The 21,396-nt window shown below is 35.4% G+C and overlaps 1 protein-coding gene across 1 annotated transcript in view; it reads left to right on the top strand.

Moving 5' to 3' along the window:
* Positions 1-21,396, top strand: part of IMMP2L (inner mitochondrial membrane peptidase subunit 2) — a 901,323-nt gene that overhangs the window by 677,707 nt on the left and 202,220 nt on the right. Inside the window, exon 6 of the mRNA XM_060108457.1 lies at positions 18,519-18,621. Within this exon, the coding sequence (XP_059964440.1) occupies positions 18,519-18,621 (103 nt within the window). The remainder of the gene's footprint in view (positions 1-18,518; positions 18,622-21,396) is intronic.

Below are 21,396 nucleotides of genomic sequence, written 5' to 3'. Positions count from 1 at the left end.
AGTTCAGATTTTCTAAAAGTTTAGTTTGTAAGTGAAGTGTCCATTAATGGGAGTAAAATACCCAAAAGGAAAATTGTAAGAGAAGCCCTGAAAAATTTTGGTTTTCATCATTTTGATTTTTAAAGATCAATTAAGATAAACTAAGTCTAATCATTGTTGACAAAGTAACCTCTCCAGGCCTCAAATTTCTTACTTGTAAAATGACTGTGTTACCTGAAGACTTCTAAAATCCTCTTCAATTTAGGATATTATATGAAGCTATTATCAAAATGAGAGGAACAGCAACCACAAATTGTTTACAGTATTCTAAAGAGGACTACTACCAGAATTCACACTTATTCATCCATTTAGTCAGTGTATATTTACTGAGCACCTATAGAAAATATAGACAGGTGCTGTTTTAGAAATTAGGGAGACAGTGTTAAACAAAACAGGTCAAGTCTCTGGCATTGTGGAATTTTGTCAAGTCAGGGAGATAGACAAAAATCAAGTAAACAGTGAGATAGATTATTAAGCTAAGGAGCAGGTAAGTGCTATGCGGAAAAGTATGCTAAGGGGTAGAGGGTGGCAGGCAGAGCTGTTTTAGGGAAAGAGAGAGAACATTTAAGCAGGGACATAGAACACAAAGAGCATTCCATGCAGAGAACAGGAAGTACAGAAAAGGGCCGGAGTCAAGTGGGCTCTTGGTCTGTGGGAGGGACATGGAAGAGGCTGCTGTGATTGAAGTCGAGTGAGCCAGAGGAGATGAGGACAGAGGCGCAGTGAGGGGCCACATCACACAGAGCAGTGATTCCTGGAGGGGGAGAGTTTGCCCCCAAGTTGGCAATGCCCGGTGGGGGCAATGCCTCCAATTTGGCAATGCCCGGTGACATTTCTGGTTGTCACAGCTGTGAAAAGGATGCTACTGGCATCTAGTGGGTGGAAGCCAGGGGTACTACTAAGCATCCCAAATTGCATAGGACAGCTCCTCATGGCTAAGAATTATCTTGTTCAAAATATCTATAGTTCCAAGGCCCAGAATCTTGGATGTAAGGGCTTGTAGGTTACAGTAAGAAATTTGGACTTTATTCTAAGTGTGAGGGGAAGCCCCTGGAAAATTTTCAACACGGCAGAAATATGACATGATTAGACTTGTATGGAGAATGACTAAAGATAGAGGAGAGTAGAGACATGAAAACCAGTGAGGAGGTAACTGTGGGAGTCCAGGAAGGAGATGCTGGTGGTTTGTACCAGTGTGGGAGCTAAGGAGGACGCAAGTAGTTGTTGGACCCCAGGTATAAATAAAAATGATTTTTTTTCCTTTTAGCTGTGGCTTTTCCATCTGGTTTCAAAGTTTCACAAGGTGATTTATATTATTTAAAAATTTACTTTATGAGGATAGCAATTGGCCTACATGGCAGAACATCAAGAGGATGTGTCTATGGAGGGAGGATTTACTTGTCAATTTATATCTTCACAACAAGATGAAAAAAATTACATCTTTTTAAGATTTACTTTATCCACATGAATCCAGTTTCTTACAGGTCAGCCTTCACCATACGAACTCTGGATATAGAAGTCAATTTTATGCTGCTTAATATTATTCTGGATTGCATTAGAAGTTTAATAAGACCTCATTAAAAGTGATTTCCTGTTCTTTCTACCTGAATTGAACATTCCCTGTATTTTCTCTTTCACAATGGAAAAGTCAGGCTTCTACTCCAGAGCACATTCCTTGGAAGCTGATAAAATTGCTGTGTACTTCCTTGAAACTTAGGTCATTGGTAGCAAATATTCAAAGGTAATTATGAAACAAAATATCCTAGGAAGCCTTAAGTAAACTTTATGTTTACAGCAAACCACTTGGCCTCCAGGTATTCGACCCATAACCTCGTTCATGCTTTGCAGCCCAGAGAATTCCCAGGTAAGGGCTCTGCCACCATGTGATAGTTCTATGACTAGGGAAGGAAAAACATCATCTTTTGTGACTTTCCAACAATTCACTCACCTATTTATATATGAATGCTGGCATTCTAAACATTATAATTTGGATTTATAATACAGGTTCTTGTAGGCTGAAGCAATTGGGACTGAAATTAGCAAGATTCCTTGTTTTGTACTTCATAAAACCTGTTTTATTCATATTTATATTTTAGGAAGAATAGTCTATAGCTGTCAAATGTGTAATCTAGTATGGTAATTCTTTTAAGAAATCATTATATTCTCTCTCTGTAGTACTTTGTTTGAATGAAAGTGTTAAATAAAGACATATTAAGGAATATTTAGTTGGAAAATGACTGATGACTAACTAATCCCTGCTGACTTTGATTAGTTAGTTCTACTATTTTGCAATGTTGATCATGTAAAAAGAAGGATCTCAATTTGAATTTAACCAAAATCCAATTGGTCCTTGTGATATAGTTTTGTACTGAAATGTTATTGGTAGGTAATTAACACTTAAAAAAAACAGTGATAAAATATCCTAAATGTAGTTATTTCAAAAGATACTGCATGGGGCTTCGCTGGTGGTGCAGTGGTTGAGAGTCCGCCTGCCAATGCAGGAGACATGGGTTCGTGCCCCGGTCCAGGAAGATCCCACATGCTGCGTAGTGGCTGGGCCTGTGAGCCATGGCCTCTGAGCCTGCGCATCCAGAGCCTGTGCTCCACAACGGGAGAGGCCAAAACAGTGAGAGGCCCGCGTACCACACACACACACAAAAAGACACTGCATGACAACTAGGGCACCTACCAGGCACTGGTAGGGGGCCACTGACACCTAAGGGGAAGGGAGTAACCCCCAGTGACTGGGTAGGACATGGGGTGTCGGGGGAATGAAGGGGGAGGAGAAGTGGAGGCGGGACAGGACTGGTGCCCCTCAGGGTTGGCTAGGAGAGGTGAAGGGATCCCACCCCCAAAGGGGGAAATTGAGGGTCCATTGGGAGGGCAGAGGATCAAAAGGGAGCGTGGCCAGGTGTCCCCTGCTCACTTGGACTCCCAGGAACCTGTTGAGATCCCAGGCCTGATCCTCTGCCCACCTCGGCCCCCTCCAGCCATGGGGGTCCTGAGGGAGTGGAACAGAGGGAAGGGGGAGCAAAAGTAAAGGCCAGCTCTCCGGACCAGGACCCCTGAAGAGTGGCTGGGGGAGGGAAGGGGTTCCTACACCCAGCGGGACCCACCCATGGTTAGGGATCCAATGGTGACAGGGAGACCCTGGGGGAGATAGGGGGAGGGGTGTGAAGGAACAGAAGGGAATGGGGCCAGTGCTTTCCCTGTCCACTTAGGCACCGGGAAGCCTGTTGGGCTCCCGGGCCTAATCCTCTGCCCTGAGGGGATGGAAAAAGATATTCCATGCAAATGGAAAGCAAAACAAAGCTGGAGTAGCAATTCTCATAGAAGACAAAGTAGACTTTAAAATAAAGACCATTACAAGAGACAAAGAGGGACAACTTCATAATGATCAAGGGATCAATCCAAGAAGAAGATATAACAATTATAAATATTTATGCACCCAACATAAGAGCACCTCAACACATAAGGCAAATGTTAACAGCCATAAAAGGGGAAATCAACAGTAACACAAAATTAGTACAGGACTTTCACACCCCGCTTTCATCAATGGACACATCAACCAAAATGAAAATAAATAAGGAAACACAAGCTTTGAATGACACATTAAACATGATGGACTTAATTGATATTTACAGGACATTCCACCCCAAAACAACAGAATACACTTTCTTCCCAAGTGCTCATGGAACATTCTCCAGGATGGACCATATCTTGGGTCACAAATCAAGTCTTGGTAAATTTAACAAAATTGAAATCATATCAAGTATCTTTTCTGAACACAACATTATGAGATTAGATATCAATTACAGGAAAAAAAACTGTAAAAAATACAAACACATGAGGCTAAACAATACACTATGAAATAACCAAGAGATCACTGAAGAAGGCAAAGAGGAGGTCAAAAAATACCTAGAAAAAATTGACAATGAAATCATGATGACCCAAAACCTATGGGATGCAGCAAAATCCGTTCTAAGAGGGAAGTTTATAGCAATACAATCCTACCTTAGGAAACAAGAAATATCTCAAAGAAACAAGGTAACCTTACAACTAAAGAAATTAGACAAAGATGAACAAAACAATGCCAAAGTTAGCAGAAGGAAAGAAATCATAAAGATTAGATCAGAAATAAATGAAAAAGAAATGAAGGAAACGAGAGCAAAGACTAATAAAACTAAAAGCTGGTTCTTTGAGAAGATAAATAAAATTGATAAACCATCAGCCAGACTCATCAAGAAAAGAAGGGAGAAGACTCAAATCAACAGAATTAGAAATGAAAAAAGAGAGGTAACAACTGACACTGCAGAAGTACAAAGTATCATGAGAGATTACCACAAGCAACTGTATGCCAACAAAATGGACAACCTGGAAGAAATGGACAAATTCTTAGAAAAGCACAACCTTCCAAGACTGAACCAGAAGGAAATAGAAAATATGAGCAGACCAATCACAAGCACTGAAATTGAAACTGTGATTAAAAATCTTCCAACAAATGAAAGCCCAGGACCAGATGGCTTCACAGGTGAATTCTATCAAACATTTAGAGAAGAGCTACCACCTATCCTTTTCAAAACTCTTCCAAAATATAGCATAGGGAGGAAGACTCCCAAACTCATTCTATGAGGCCACCATCACCATGATACCAAAACGAGGAAAAGTGCCACAAAAAAAGAAAACTATAAGCCAATATCACTGATGAACATACATGCAAAAATCCTCAACAAAATACTAGCAAACAGAATCCAACAGCACATTAAAAGGATCATACATCATGATCAAGTGGGGTTTATCCCAGGAATGCAAGGATTCTTCAATCTATGCAAATCAATCAATGTGATACACCGTATTAACAAATTGAAGAAGAAAAACCATATGATCATCTCAATAGATGAAGAAAAAGCTTTTGACAAGATTCAACCCCATTTATGATAAAAACTCTCCAGAAAGTAGGTATAGAAGGAACCTACCTCACCATAATAAAGGCCAAATATGACAAACAAACAGCCAACATCGTTCTCAATGGTGAAAAACTGAAAACATTTCCTTTAAGATCAGAAACAAGACAAGGTTGCCCATTCTCACCACTGTTATTCAACGTAGTTTTGGAAGATGTAGCCACAGCAGTCAGAGAAGAAAATGAAATAAAAGGAATCCAAATCAGAAAAGAAGTAAAATTGTCACTGTTTGCAGATGACATGATACTATACATAGAGAATCCTAAAGATGCCACCAGAAAACCACTAGAGCTAATCAATGAATTAGGTAGAGTAGCAGGACACAATATTAATTCACAGAAAACTCTTGCATTCCTATACACTAATGATCAAAAATCTGAAAGAGAAATTAAGGAAACACTCCCATTTACCATTGCAACAAAAAGAATAAAATACCTAGGAATAAACCCACCTAAGGAGACAAAAGACCTGTATGCAGAAAACTATAAGACACTGATGAAAGAAATTAGAGATGATACCAACAGATGGAGAGATATACCATGTTCTTGGATTGGAAGAATCTATATTATGAAAATGATTATACTACCCAAAGCAATCTACAGGTTCAGTGCAATCCCTATCAAACTACCCGTGGCATTTATCACAGAACTAGAACAAAAAAGTGTACAATTTATATGGAAACACAAAAGACCCCAAATAGTCAAAACAATCTTGAGAAGGAAACGGAGCTGGAGAAATCAGGCTCCCTGACCTCATACTATTCTACAAAGCTACAGAAATCAAGACAGTATGGTACTGGCACCAAAACAGGAAATGTAGACCAGTGGAACAGGATAGAAAGCCTAGAGAAACCCACTTACCTATGGTCACCTTATCTTTGATAAAGGAGGTAAGAATATACAATGGAGAAAAGACATCCTCTTCAGTAAGTGGTGCTGGGGAAACTGGACAGCTACATGTAAAAGAGTGAAATTAGAACACTCCCTAACACCATACACAAAAATAAACTCAAAATGGATTAAACACCTAAATGTAAGACTGGACACTATAAAATCTTACAGGAAAACATAGGCAGAATGCCCTATGACATAAATCACAGCAAGATCTTTTTTGCCCCACCTCCTAGAGAAATGGAAATAAAAACACAAATAAACAAATGGGACCTAATGAAACTTAAAAACTTTTGCACAGCAAAGGAAACCATAAACAAGATGAAAAGACAACCCTCAGAATGGGAAAAAATATTTGCAAACGAAGCAACTGACACAGATTAATCTCCAAACTTTACAAGCAGCTCAAGCAGCTCAATATCAAAAAAAAAAAAACCCAATCCAAAAATGGGCTGAAGACCTAAATAGACATTTCTCCAGAGAAGATATACATATTGCCAACAAACACATGAAAGAATGTTCAACATCACGAATCATTATAGAAATGCAAATCAAAACTCCAATGAGCTATCACCTCACACCCGTCAGAATGGCCATCATCAAAAAATCTACGAACATTAAATGCTGGAGAGGGTGTGGAGAAAAGGGATCCCTCTTGCACTGTTGGTGGGAATGTAAATTGATACAGCCACTATGGAGAACAGTGTGGAGGTTCCTTAAAAAACTAAAAATAGAACTAACATATAACCCAGCACTCCCACTACTGGGCATATACCCTGAGAAAACCATAATTCAAAAACGTCATGTACCACAATGTTCATTGCAGCACTATTTCCTATAGCCAGGACATGGAAGCAACCTGAGTGTCCATCGATGAATGAATGGATAAAGAAGATGTGGCTCACATATACAATGGAATATTACTCAGCCATAAAAAAATGAAGTTGAGTTATATGTAGTGAGGTGGATGGACCTAGAGTCTGTCCAACAGTGAAGTAAGTCAGAAAGGAAAAACAGATAGCTAATACACATATATGGAATAAACAAAAAAGGTTCTGATGAACTTAGGGGCAGGACAGGAATAAAGATGCAGACATAGAGAATGGACTTGAGGACACAGGTGGTGGGGAAAGGGGAAGCTGGGACGAAGTGCAAGAGTAGTATATATACACTACCAAGTGTAAAATAGATAGCTAGTGGAAAGCAACTGCATTGCACAGGGAAATCATCTCAGTGCTTTGCTACCACCTAGCAGGGTGGGATAAGGAAAGTGGGAGAGAGATGCAAGAGGGTGGGGATATGGGGATATACATTTGCATATAGCTGATTCACTTTGTTATACAGCAGAAACTAACACAACACTGTAAAGCAATTATACTCCAATAAAGATGTTAAAAAATAAAGATACTGCATCATGCTACACTTTGAAGATCAAATATTTTCATAACCATTGTAGGCAATAAATAATGAGTAGAGTTAACAGAGGAACAGATTCTTAAAATATAAAATTGCAGGCCTCCACAAAGAAGAGAGGAAAAGAAAGCAAATTGGTCAGTTCATATGCCTTGATTAGACTGTTCTTTGTGTCCTAGAAGGCCTAAACAGTGGCTTAAAAACATTAAGTCATCAACTCTGAAACAGGAGTGCAGAGGCAGAAGGTTTCCAGAGCTTTCCACCCCACAGAGGATAATAAGTTTCATTCTAATGACTATGTTGAATGGTGGCTAAGTTTTTTCATTAAAATGAACCCAGGAAAAACAACTGATTTTGCAGCTAGAGGTTCTCTTTTGATTCTTTATGAATTTTATGTCAGGGAGGACCAGAGCAGCCTCAGCCCATCAGTAGGTACCCCCCACTCTTATATCTTTCTCTCTTAATTTTAATCACAGATGGGGAGCCATCTCTCAGGAAGTCGAGAACATGGTTTCTTTTGTTGTTGTTCGTATTTGGTTTGGCGGTTTTGTTGTGTTTTATATTTTTTGTTTGTTTTTGTGTTTTGCTTTTGCCTGTGAAGGGTGGCAGAATATGCCACTCCAAAATATGCCACCTTGGCATAAGGATTATTTTGATTTAAAAGGACTTGAAAAATAGCAAATCCTATTCCCTTTTTTTTCTTAAAAGCAGGAGATGAAATTCTCATGTGAGTTATGTCCTCTGTAATAGAAGCAAAGTAACATTCTTATCATCAAGGACAAGAAGTTGAGACCCAGAGAATTCTACACAAATGGACCTTCTATAATAATTCTTATCTTCCTTTAGCCTCTGCCCATAATTCATTTACTTCTCCATAATTACCTCTCTTTGTTCAGCCAACTATAAAAAATCATGTAGATTCTGCCTTTCTTTGTGTCTTCATTCCTTATGAGGGCTCCTGTGTAACATAAAGTTTATATAAATTTGTATATATTTATACAAGTATATTCCTCAGTATCGGAGGGGAATTGGTTCCAGGACCCCCCTCAAATACCAATATCCAGGGATGCTCAAGTCCCTTATATACGATGGTGCAGTACAGTTGGCCCTCCACATCTGGTGCCAACCTTGCTTTTCTCCAGTTAATCAGTTTCTGTCAGTTTACTTCTCAGGCCCAGCTGAAAATTCTAAGAGGACAGAGGTGAAAATTTGCCTGCACTATACCTTTGGCATCTGTGGACTGAATCCAGATTTTTTGGACTTCTAAATGTGAAGACATTTCATAACCACTACTTCAATAGAAATAATTTATGTTAATTGGCATCCTACTGGAACTAAGATTTGACAGATCCTTTACTTAGTGCAGTGAGTGGCTAATTGAGGACACTTAGGTATAACAAAATGAAGGATATTTCCATAAACTGGTATACCATTTTTCCCTGCCCCCCTGCAACATTTATCTGCTGATGCATGCAGCCTAAGAGGAAAGACCCGAGATGGGAGGACCCCTGGAAATATTACACCCAATTAACACTTCTGGCTTTTATAAAATAGTGTTTATTTTACTCTTTATTGTTACTTTTTATCTAGTTTCACTGCTATGAAGCCATGCTTTTTAGCTCTTCTCTAAATGTTTATTTTATGTTTCGCATTTATATATGTACATATAAATATATTTGTATTTTGTCTATTGTAGTTAGCTTTGATATGAATCAACTTAAAATTTACATGAAGGCATGAATATGGTAATATCATAATGCCTTATTTAGAAATGCCTTTTTTTCTTTTTTTTTTTTTTTGTCTTTGCTCTTCCTTCTTTCTCCTTTCTCTTATATTAATTTCCCCATCCCTCACTCAGATCTATAGCCTCTTGTGTATCCCCAATATGATTTTCTTTATTCTGAAACAGTGCTTCCTATATTCACATTTATATGTATACTGACTTTTTGTCAACATTTTTTTCACAAAAGTGGAAACATATTACATGTACTTTTCTACTTTTATCATTCAATAATACTTTTTGAAAAATCTCTCAAGTCAGTTAATGGCTTTATTTTTGTTCTTTTTATGGGTTGTACAGTTTTCCATGGTATGGGCCCTCCATCATTTATTAAACCATTCCTCTGTTTTTAGTAATTTTCTTTGCTTCCAATTTTTTTGCCATAATGAACAACGTTGTAATAAACATTGTTGTACCTGTGTCCTTATGCAATTATTTTTATGGCATTGAATCCCAGGAGTGGAATTGCTAGTCATAAGGCAAATGAATTTTTAAAAGTTTATAGATGTTGCCAGATTGCTTTCCAAAAAGATTATAACTCTTCATATTTCTACCAGTAATGTGAAAGAGTATACTTTTCCTATACTTCTGCCAGCAGTAGGTATTAAAGTTCTTTTTAATTTTTCAGCTGTTGGTTGTAAAGTAGTATCTTGTGTTTAATTTGTATTTTCCTGAATGCTAGCAAATTTGAGTGGTTTTTCATATGTCTCATCTGTAACTTGCCTATTTATATCTTTTACCCATTTTCTGTTGGATTGTTTGTCTTTTTTTTTTTTTTAATGCGAGTGACTGTGAGGATATTTTTATGGTGTAGATATTTTCCCTTTGTATGTCATTTGGACAATTTTTTTTTCCAAAGCTAGTGTTAGTGTATTGACTTTGTATGGTACAAAAATGTTTTTAATTCTTAAATATTCAGATATTTGTATATTTTATAACTTTTGGTTTTTAGTCTTGCTTAAAAAGGCTTTCCTCAGTCCTAGCTTGTACATGAAGCTTTCAGATTCTTTTTTTATTTTTTTAAATACTGATTTTTTTAATTGGTTGTGTCAGTTGAAAAAAATGCACAGCCTAAAATTTAAGAATTATGTTTTCTTTGGCCGACTTTCTGAGGACTCAAACATGGAGGCAGCCTCTCAGATAGAGCTGAGGGATGGCTCCCAAGAGGTAAGGGAGGAGCCCGGATATATAGGAGTTTTTGCAACAAAAGCCAGGCAGTCAGAACATCAAAAGATTACTGTTAATTAAAGAAAGCCAGACATCTCAAGTTAATGAATTTAGAGCTTTTATATGTATGGGAAGATACCAGAGTCTGTCTGGGCTCATTGAAATCATTCCTTTGATATGTACCTTATCTAACTAGGGCCAGTATCCTGCTTTCCCACCCTGAATCCTCTCAGGGTGCACAGTCCGGGAGTGGCTATAGTGGATGATGGCTTGATGGTCGCAAAACCCTTTGTTTACTGATATGGCAGGTGACATTCTTCATTCACAGTTGCAATATTATGTACCTTTTCCTTGGCTTAAATTTGGTGGTTTAGGGATGCTGATAATTTATACTCATCGTGTAATACATGGATGTTGATAATTTCAGAAATATGGTTATAATATATGAAAGGTATTACCTTTCCCTGAAGACTACCCTGTAACCCTAGCTGAGTTGGATATCTCTTGTCCAGCTCCTTATTTTGCCCTATTTGCACCTGTAACATTGACTTACCACTTTGAGTTGAAGTTGTATGCTTAAAAAATAGTCTATTTACTTAGCTAAGCTAAAAATTCTTCCAGGGTAGGTCTGTGTCATATTTATGTTTACATCTCTAGTTCCTAACAGTTCTTGATACCACTGGGTACTTAATAAATATTTGTGGAATTAATTTGAATTAGAGAAGTTTTTTTTCCTAGCTGCCTTAATTATTGTATTATAAGAACAGCTAAGCTTATTCCCTAATTCTGATCATGAAGTTTACCATTTATTAGGGTCTATTCTGCCAGGCACTATTCTAAAAATGTTACATGCCTTATCTCATATCTCATCACACCTCTATGAAGCAGATCGTGTTATCCTCTATTACAACTGATGAGCTCAAGGCCATACAAGTAGGAAGTGGCAGAATTGGAATTCAGCCGGAGTCTGGCTAGTTTGAAAGCCTATATTAATTTTCTCTCTGCCACACTGCTTTCCACCTTCAAAATTGTCTATTATTCCTATTCTAAAGATATATTTTTAAAGAAGAGCCATTGTTTGGTGATCTCTTTAGCTCTGAGGCATTTATTTTTTGTTTTACTAGTAATTAATCCAAGGCTCATTAATTTTGTTTGTAGGAAATAAAGAGAATAGTAACCATTCCTTTTAATACTAAAAAGTTAAAGTTATAAGACTGGGATAAGAGGAAACAGATGGAAAATTGTTCATAGTTCCTCTAATATCTAAGTATTATTGGACCTTACGTTAGGAAAGCACTGAAATATGTTTACCCCACCCCCTTCTGTAACTAGCATGTGGGAAAAACCTGTGGAACTAAACGATGAATGATGTGGACACCCAGGAAATCATTTTGAAAGAGAACTTTGTAAATAAGCACAACAATACCATTTATAATACATATTGATTTTTTTGAAAAATAAAATTATGCCTTACAAGTTCACTGTTCTATTTAAATTTGTTTGCTAGGAAGCCATGCATGGAATGAATCACTATATATATTACATGATAAGATCCAGTTAACAATAGGTAAACTGATTATGGTATTTACACCTTTGACATGTCATGCAATTGGTGATCATTTTAGCAAAAACTAATTATAAATATATGTAAGTTGGATACATTATTTACTTTGTGGAGTTATCTTTTATATATTTAGATAGCTTACATAATGTTTATAATTATGCTATAATTCAATAATATAGTTACCTTAAACTTTTTGACTCAATATGATCTAAGTTAATATTGGGTATATTGTAATAACAAATAGAATATATAAGAGAAAAATCAATAATACATTTTTAGAATAAAATAATTTAAATATATTTAATTTTTCTATACAATTATAAGAATTGAATGTCCACATTAGAAAGTGAGTTATGAAATATCTCCCTTAATTTACAGTGGTATATCTCCAGAAAATAATGTACTAAGGAAAAAGAAATCTTTTTTTCTATAAGCGAATGGGATTTGAAACCCACACTATCTTCCTTACCTTTTAGGTTTTATCTGTTCTTCATATCTGGATTCAAATATACATAGTGCCTTTTCTGACTGTTCCAGCCTAAAACAATATCATCCTTTGAACACCTCTGCAGTTAGCAACATTTGACATTCGTTCATTTATTTATTCCTCCATTCACCAATTATTTTCTTGCAGATGTTTCCAGCTTGTGAAATGTTGTCTATGGTAGTTTATTTAGACTGTTATCTGTTATATATATATATATAATAGACTGCTTTGTGGCTTATGTTTTGAATCATGGTATAAGTTATAATCTTGGTAGGTCCCTAAAATGGCTAAAATTTAAAAGAATGGCGATTATCAAGTGTTAATGGTGTATGGAACAACTGGAACCCACACATTGTTGGTACACCTGCATTGGAAGCCAGTCTGACATGTTGCAAGGCTAAACATTTGGTTACTATAGGACTGAGCCATTTCATTTGTATATATTTACCCAGGAGAAATGAAAACATGTATCCACATAAATACCTATAGGTTCATGGTGGCTTTATTGATAATAGCCAAAAACTGGAAAGAACCCAAGTGTCCTTGAACTATTGATTGATAAACTAATTGTGGTATATCTCTATAGCAGTAAACTATTAAGAAATAGTAACAAATGACTAACATGTGCAACAACACAGATTAATCTCAAAAGCAAATAGACTACATTAAAGAAAGAAAACCAGAAATCAAAGAATGCATATAGCATGATCCCATTTATGTGAAATTCTAGAAGAGGCACAACTATAGTGACAAAAAGCTCAGCTGTGGTTGCTGGGAGCTGAGGATGGAGGGAGGCAGGTCTGCCTGCAGAAGGGCATGAGGGGCCTTTTCTGGGTGATTGGATGTTTCATATCTTGATCTAGTGATTATGGGCTTGGGTAGATTTTTAAAACTCATTGAACTGTACACTTAAAATTGCTGGATTATATTTATCTCCTAACAAGGGAACTCTGCTGTCAGTTTGCTATTCCTTTGAAGATAATCTACTCTTTTTTCTCTGGCAGCTTTTCAAAAATTTTTTAGGGAAGAAGGGTTCCTTAGTGTTCTGCAGTTTCATTACAGTATATCACGGTGTGATTTCTTTCCATTTATTTATCTTACTTGTGATTCACTTTGGTTACTGAAGCTGTAATTCATGCTTTCATCAGTTCTGGAAAATTCTCTATCACTATCTCTCAAATGTTATCTCTTCCTTTTTATTCTCTTCCTTTGGGACTCTCATTGCACTTATATTACATTTTCTAATAATATTCTCCATCTCTCCTACTTTTCATTTCCTTACCTCTCTGTGCTAAAGTCTAAGTAAATCTTTTAGATTATATTCCAGTTCCTCTTTCTTTCATTTATATTCATCTGCTTTTTAATCCACCTATTTAATAGTATATTTTAATTTTTAGAAGCTCTGTTTGATTTTTTCTCAAATATCTGTCTTTTAAAAACATATATTGTTCCTTGTTCATATTTTTCATTCCCTTTTTTTAATTTTTAAAAATATTTGAATTTGTATATATTATATTCTATGTTTGAGAAATCCAGCAGTTTAAGTCCTTGGTGGTCAAATTCTGCTGTTTGTTAATGAGTTCTGACTCATTAATGCTGGTTATTTCCTTGTGAGTTCTGTTTTTTGGATTGTGAGTGCCTATTGACTAGGACTTATCTGTAGAAACCTTGAAAACTCTGAATTGAGCGATTATCACTGAAGAGATTTATAGTTCCTTCTGCCAGATTCCTGGAGCCAATTAAAGTTAATTCTTGACTATCCCAGACCACATAAGCAATGTGAATTTGAACCCGTCTCACCTTGAGAGCAGGATGTGGACTCTCAAGAGAATTTTTCCCTTCCTGAGGTCACCCTAGATAGGCAAATGTCCTTTTCATTTTCCTTTCCTGATGGTAGATTACTTTTTTCTAGTCAGTCTATTAATGATGATAAAAGAGATCTAGTTCCAACTCTTGATCTTACTGAATCCTGAGCTCTATACTCCTGATCCCTTCTGGACAATGAAAACCCAGAGGGTCTAGGATCCAGGGAGTGTCCAGTAAACGCCTTCAGGGCAGCCACTACTTTGGACAATGAAAAAAATTCAATAGAATGGTTTGAAAAATAAATAAAAACACCTTAATCAATTATGAATTATTAATACTAATTACCTATGTTAAGAATGTGTGTGTGTGTATTTGGGAAATACTTTAAATATGAATTTGTTTCCTGCTTGTGACATCAAGGATTACATATACAATTTTGTATTCAACTGATGACACTCAAAACATTGAGACCTAAAAAAAAAACAACAAACCATTGTTTTCAAGGTCAAATCAAATTGGAAAAAATCATTCTTCACTCCATTTATAAGACCTAGGTAACTTGTCTTGGTAAAGCTAGTACTAAAAATGCCTTTTTGTAGACAGGTAGTTAGAATACCATACAGAACTCATTTTTGACAGTCAAAACCAAAATTATTTGCAAGCCATAGATACATACAGCCTTGTAGGCTGACACCTCACTTAACTGTTAAATCACCTAAAATATTACCTTGTCTTTCTTTTATGTGAATTCAGGAGCACAAAGCTATTTAAAATTCCTTCTCTAGAGAGATTCTATTAGAAGTATTATATTTCTTTGGCAGTCCTAAAAGGAACCAGCTCAATATTTTAACGTCATATATTTTAAAGCTACTTTGGGTTATTTTTTTAAAAGTTAGATTGAAGCCTGAGAAATTAAATATGTGTATATGGCATGAATTTTAGCAGGGTTCTACAGCTCAAAGAGTTATTTCACACCCTGTCTAGTGTCTAGGTGAACCATTCTCTATTAGCATAGCAACATTCAAATATGTAAGTGATTAGTAAGTGAAAACCAATAGATTGTGCTTTCACCTGCTACTCTCTGCATGCTTGTATATGTACAAATAGATAGATTGTGTTTTCACATGTAAGTTTTAGAATATCCCAGAAGGGCATAAGAATAAAAGAAAAATAAGATTCACTGTACCATTAAAGATAGTCTATAGCCCCAGTGCAAATGTGAGGGAAAGAAATCACTGAAGCATAACTCAGGTAATTTTAAAAGACTGATGCTAATAGACAGTAGAGGCTGAACACATTCTGAATTATAAAATGAAAGAAAAGAGTGGACAAAGGAAGATAATAGCAATAATAACTATAGCTTACTGAGTTCTTACTGTACATAAGAACTAGATTGAGTGCTTTACTTAAAAAGTCTCAACTGTAAGAGAATCCATTTATCAAGTGTTTAATACATGCCACTTTTATCCATAGAACCACTTTTTGAGTTAGGTACTATTATTTGCCCCATTCTGCAAATGAGGAAACCGATGCTTGAGTTTTATCAACTTGTCCAAGATTACATAAACTTGGAAGTGTTAAGTCAGACCTCAAAGCCAAGACAGGCTGATTGCAGAGACCATGCTCTATGACAACCTCTCCATTATATTCTCATCTAACTACTAACCTGCATCTCAACCCAGTTAGGGCATGTCTAATCCATCCCATTTCAAAGGTAGACAAATGGAGATAGAAACTAAGTAATTTGCACAAGATTACTTATAACTGCATAAAGATTAAAACTGGTTTAGTCTGTTTCCAGAATCTATGCACTTTCTACTGTATTATTCAACCTTTGTGAAAGTGTTTTTCATTCTTCAGTTATACATTCATTTGGTCATTCATTTAATAAATGTTTATTGAGCACTTTGTATGGTGCATTCTTTTGTGCTCTGTGAATACTCTCGTGAACATGAAACACAAAGTTCCAAAATTTACGTTCTAGTGGAGGAAAGATAGGCAATAAACCAATAAACTAGGAAGTAAATATCATGTTAGTGGGTGCAATGAAGAAAACTAAAGCATTGCAAGGGGCTAGAAAATGATGGGAAGTTGGATATATTTAAAAATTTAAAATAAGATAGTCAATGCAAGGAAATGTGCAACTGTCACTGGTAATTTTATGATACTGTTATTTTCTATCACAAGTATCTTGACTCCTTGATTTATATGACATTGAAACTGAATCTGAGTTTTATATCAGATTCACTTTCCAGAAGAATATGCTTGACTTAGAACCTACCATTTCATTGCAGAAATGATTGGTTTTATTTCATATTTCTGCTTGAATGGTTATTTGAGGAGACAAAATAGGTAATTGTTTCCTTTCTAAGTACTTATCCAAACTAACCAGCTTAATAAGGTAAACAAATATCTGGATTTATTAGGAGAATGTGCCTTGCCAACAGTTAAGTAAAAGGGTCTTCTCCCCATCATTAATACTTGATGTGGGATATTAGTTCTTAGAAGGAATCTCATGATAAAATGACTAGTGATGTCAGCAACTAATTGACTGATTTTAATTGAAGAACATTTATATGACAGTATGATGTATTCAACTTTTTCTGCTTTTCTTTAAAAAACTGAAACTCTTCTTCCCAGTAGTAATTAAAAATAAACAGCAGTCATTTACTTACTGTGGGCTTCTAGTGGTCACAACACCTTGCATGAGTGAGTGATCTAAAGCAAAGCAATTCAACACTGAAATTATCTTGAAAACTAAAAACCATTCTAGATAATGAATAGTTTCAATTTCTATAGCACCAACTTATGTGCAGTTTTCCTTTTTTATGTATTCTTCTGCATATATACAACTTAGTAACTAACAGAAATGGTCTGATTGGGACTCCACCTCAAAGAACAGTGTATAAAGCTCAGTCTCTGGGGTTAAGTCTGTAGACTTGGGGGTGACATTTATTCATTCAACTATTATTTATTGAGAAGCTTCTTTAAGCTAGACATTGTCTGGAATTCTTTGGGGAATGAAAGAAGAAAAAAATAGTCTCTTCCCTGAAAAGACTTTATTATTATAGGCTTGGGATAATATTTAATCTAATTCCATCCCTTTTATTTAATTAGTTATATTATAATTTATGTAACCAATCTCTTGTTGATTATTTAGAAAGATAATTTTTTGTTGTTGTTACAGAAGGCCTGTGTTGAACATCTCTGGTAATAAATATTTGTCCATATTTCTGATTATTTCTTTGGAATGGATTTCTATCAGTAATATAACTAGGTCAAAAGGTACATACATTTTAGTCTATTAATAAATTTGACAAAAATGGGCCCCCAATGTCAAAATAGGAAAAAACTTGTATCACTTTACATTGCCACCAACACAGTACAAGAGAGCCTTTCCTTACTTGGTTTCCTTGTCAGGCTTAAGAAGACAGAATGTTCCACTAAATGTATATCGTCGATCATTGCTCTCCAAATATTGTCTTCAAAATTGTTGAAAAGCTTCTCATTTTCAAGAATGATTTATGGGATTTCCCTGGTTGTGCAGTAGTTAAGAATCCGCCTGCCAATGCAGGGATATGGGTTCGATCCCTGGTCCAGGAAGATCCCACATGCCATGGAACCACTAAACCCGTGTGCCACAACTACTAAGCCTGCGCTCTAGAGCACACGAGCCACGACTACTGAGCCCTGCGCACCTAGAGCCCATGCTCTGCAACAAGAGAAGACACCACAATGAGAAGCTGACATAGGACAACAAAGAGTAGCCCCCGCTCGCTGCAGCTAGAGAAAGCCCTCACACAGCAACGAAGACCCAATGCAGCCAAAAATTAAAAAAAAAAAAATTTATGAAATTGAATGGTGCTAATCAAAAATTTTCAGTTGACATTGATAGCTTATATTTGACAAGAGATCATCTAGGGTTTTTTTTTTCTTATATATTCTGAATTTTAAAGTATTAAGAGGTTATGAAAATTCTGTCAGTTGGTTTGAGAAGTTTATTTGACTAAAAAAATGAAGATTGCAGCTGGCCAAGTTGACCATTGAGGTAAAAGCAGATGTCAGAAATAAAATAGATCTGCATTTTGTTGGGGCTTATTGAGTTTTATAAAAACATAGGATATTATGAACTAAGTTAAGTAGCAAACCATTATCTGGTGCTAGTGCATCTTGTTTAAGCACAAAATTCCTACCTACAGAAACATGAAAAAAAATACTGTGGGTAGGTTTACAGGGTCTTAACCACATCTTATTTAAAAAGAAAATTCTAGAGTAGCCTTACATGTAACCTATAATAATCTGTTGCATCTTTACAGTAGTATTTTTACCTTTCCTGAATTTGTATGCTTAGCTGTTTGGTCTCTCTCTTTTCTGATCTTTTCTCAATGGTTATGCTGTTTATTTCTAGAACTATTGGACACAAAAACCGCTATGTCAAAGTCCCCCGTGGTCACATCTGGGTTGAAGGTGATCATCATGGACACAGTTTTGACAGTAATTCGTTTGGGCCGGTAAGTCTTCTTATTACTCATATGATTGGATTTCAAATGTAGGAACAAAAGTATGTCACACAGGTTGCTCAGGTAGCCCAGCCAAGAGTAGTTGTGAATTTTATAGTGGAACAGATTATATTTGAAAATTTCCTTTTAAATATCATATAGATAATGTAAGCTGTCAATGGGTGTGTGTGTGTGTGTGTGTGTGTGTGTGTGTGTGTGTGTATCTAGAAAAGAACTTCGACAACTCAATAAAGTGCCAAAAGATGCTTTCAGCTGACTACCCGATCCCAGTGGCAATGGTTGTTTTTTCCTCACATAAATGCTTTGTACTTTATGTTTTTAGTTAGTATTTAACAGAAATAATGTATAAAACACCTATAGACATCAATTTTCTAAGTAATTAGTTTAAAAGGCATGTATAATAGAAATCATATTGGTAACTAACATTTTTCAGCTTTTAATTTATAACAGAAATGCCCACATTCCTTATACCATGTTTACATTCCATAAAATATGTGACTAAATTCATATAATTTTTTTCATTTTTGAATATGTACAGAAATTCTCTATTTATGAACCCCTGCAACAAATAATTATATGAAGTGAAGAATATTTTAGTTAATGGAAACTACACCTGATTTCTAGTCACCTATGTCTCTTTAAAAACTTGGATCTTCAACCCATTAGATTTTCCTACATCTAGATGTAGCCATACTTGTATGTATGTAGAAGTTAATATTGAGCACCTTTAGATAGGTTTGCAAAAAAAGTTAGCCACATCCTTTTGTCTAAAACTAAATGTTGGTGATCTCTATAAAACAATTTCCTTCACCTATCCTGAGGGACCACTATTATTGTCACGGGAGAAGCAGTCACTTGACTCACTTTTGGCTAAAAGTATAGCAAGAGACTTGAGGTTAGATAAGTATTGTGCGTAAGTGGAAGGGAACTTTAGGTGATGACCCCTACTTCTTTTTTCTAGCTGCAGTGATGATAAGAAAAATATCTAAGGTCTTTCTTGCTTTTGAGTAGTACTTATTATAAAAATACAATTGAATCGTTGTAGGGTATATTAAAGATGGAATGAACAGATTGGAAATGTTGTAGATCACTTAGAGAGTATAGTAGAAGTGACTGTCATGAAGAAGCTTAGTAGCAACCTGAAAGTGAAAATAAATCACCTAAAAGCAGTTTTATTTCTCTCTCATCAATAAGATTAAATCTATTAAATGTAGCATGTTGGCCAAGTCCACATTAAAATGTTAACTTTAGTTTGGGTTTTAATTGGTAGGGTAGTGACTCTGAAATGAAGTGCTAAAAATGTTGTTGTTTTGTTATTAGTTGTGGGGTGTGGGGTAAATAATTACTAATAATAAAGTACTAAAGTTTGAGATTGCTTTGCTTTTTCTTTATTAGTAAATAAAGCTAGTGCAATCTTATCTATATAATTGTATAATTGTCAGTCACTCATATTCCAGATGCTTTCTTATTTGGGAGAGAAAAATGATAAGGTTGATAGCCAGAATATTGGGAATTGCACATAACCTTCAATATCATATCTATTGTGTAGTTCTTTCTGGGCTGTCTTTCCTGCTGTGTACTTAATAATAGTATTATGAACCACTGAAGTATAAGTAGACACATGAAAGTTGAAAATATATCACGTATGGAAATATCCTCTCTCAGTTATATCTTAAAAAAAAGAAAAAGAAAAAGTGAGAACCATGTGGGAAGGCCAATCTCATTGTGTTTATTACAGTAAGAAACTATGATATGCAAAGCACTGACAAATACGTTCTGTGCAGGACTTTAATGCCGTTGGTTTACATCAAGTTTTTAAAAGAAATCTACTCATTAATTATAACTTGAACCAGTAATATGAGTCAGAGACACAAAACCATTTTGAAATTTAGTGGTTGTTTTCTTTTTTTTTTAAATGGATATAAATATATGGATGCAGAATGGCTTTTGGTTCATAAGTTGGACTAAATTTAGATTTCCATTCATTTAATCCGTATTGTTTTTATTTGTCAAAATTAAATGAAGAACCTGTACTAGGGTGAAGGAAAACATTTGTCACATCATATACTAACCTACTTGTATTTGGTGAGTTTTAGTACATATATTTTTACCCTTACAGTGAGCTCTCATGTTTTATGTTCCAGTAACATTTATGATTAGGAAAAATAATTAATAATGATGCTCCCAAATAAGTTTCAAAAGGACAGAGGGAAAAAAATTGAATTAAAGCCCTACAATTTTTATTTAAAGCTAAGTTGTGATGTTTGAGTATAGAGATTTCTTATTTTTTATTAATTAATGGTTATCTGAATCATTAAATTATTTTAATATTTTTATAATTCTCAGAAATAAAAACTCAAGTTTTACAATTCTAAAAAAACCAGAATAATCTTGAATCTTACACTGCATATACACTTGAAAGTTGTTATATTTTTCCAGGAATTCTCAGTTGGATTTTTTGGCTTATCCATCAATATATTTGGAGATTGTCTGTGAAAGGTCAGTTAAGTTTCAGGCTTTCTGGATTGTTGATTCATTTCTCCCCTTGGAAGCAGGGAATGAACTTTTCCAGAAAGTAAACATCCTATCTAAAAATCAGCCCGCATTGTTCCAGGATGCTTATCTTGACTTTGTAGAAATTCACTGAAGCCTTTACCCTTCATATCCCTCCCAAATAACTTCAGAATTGTATCCAAATCTGTTTAATATGCTTTAACTCTTTGAATTGTAATTATACTATATCATAGCATCTCGTCAGTGTATTTT

This window comes from Mesoplodon densirostris, chromosome 9 (genome assembly GCF_025265405.1).
Source record: "Mesoplodon densirostris isolate mMesDen1 chromosome 9, mMesDen1 primary haplotype, whole genome shotgun sequence".
NCBI classification, from domain to species: Eukaryota; Metazoa; Chordata; class Mammalia; order Artiodactyla; family Ziphiidae; genus Mesoplodon; species Mesoplodon densirostris.
The sequence above is the reverse complement of the archived record's forward strand: the minus strand, read 5'-3'. Positions and strand labels throughout refer to the sequence as shown.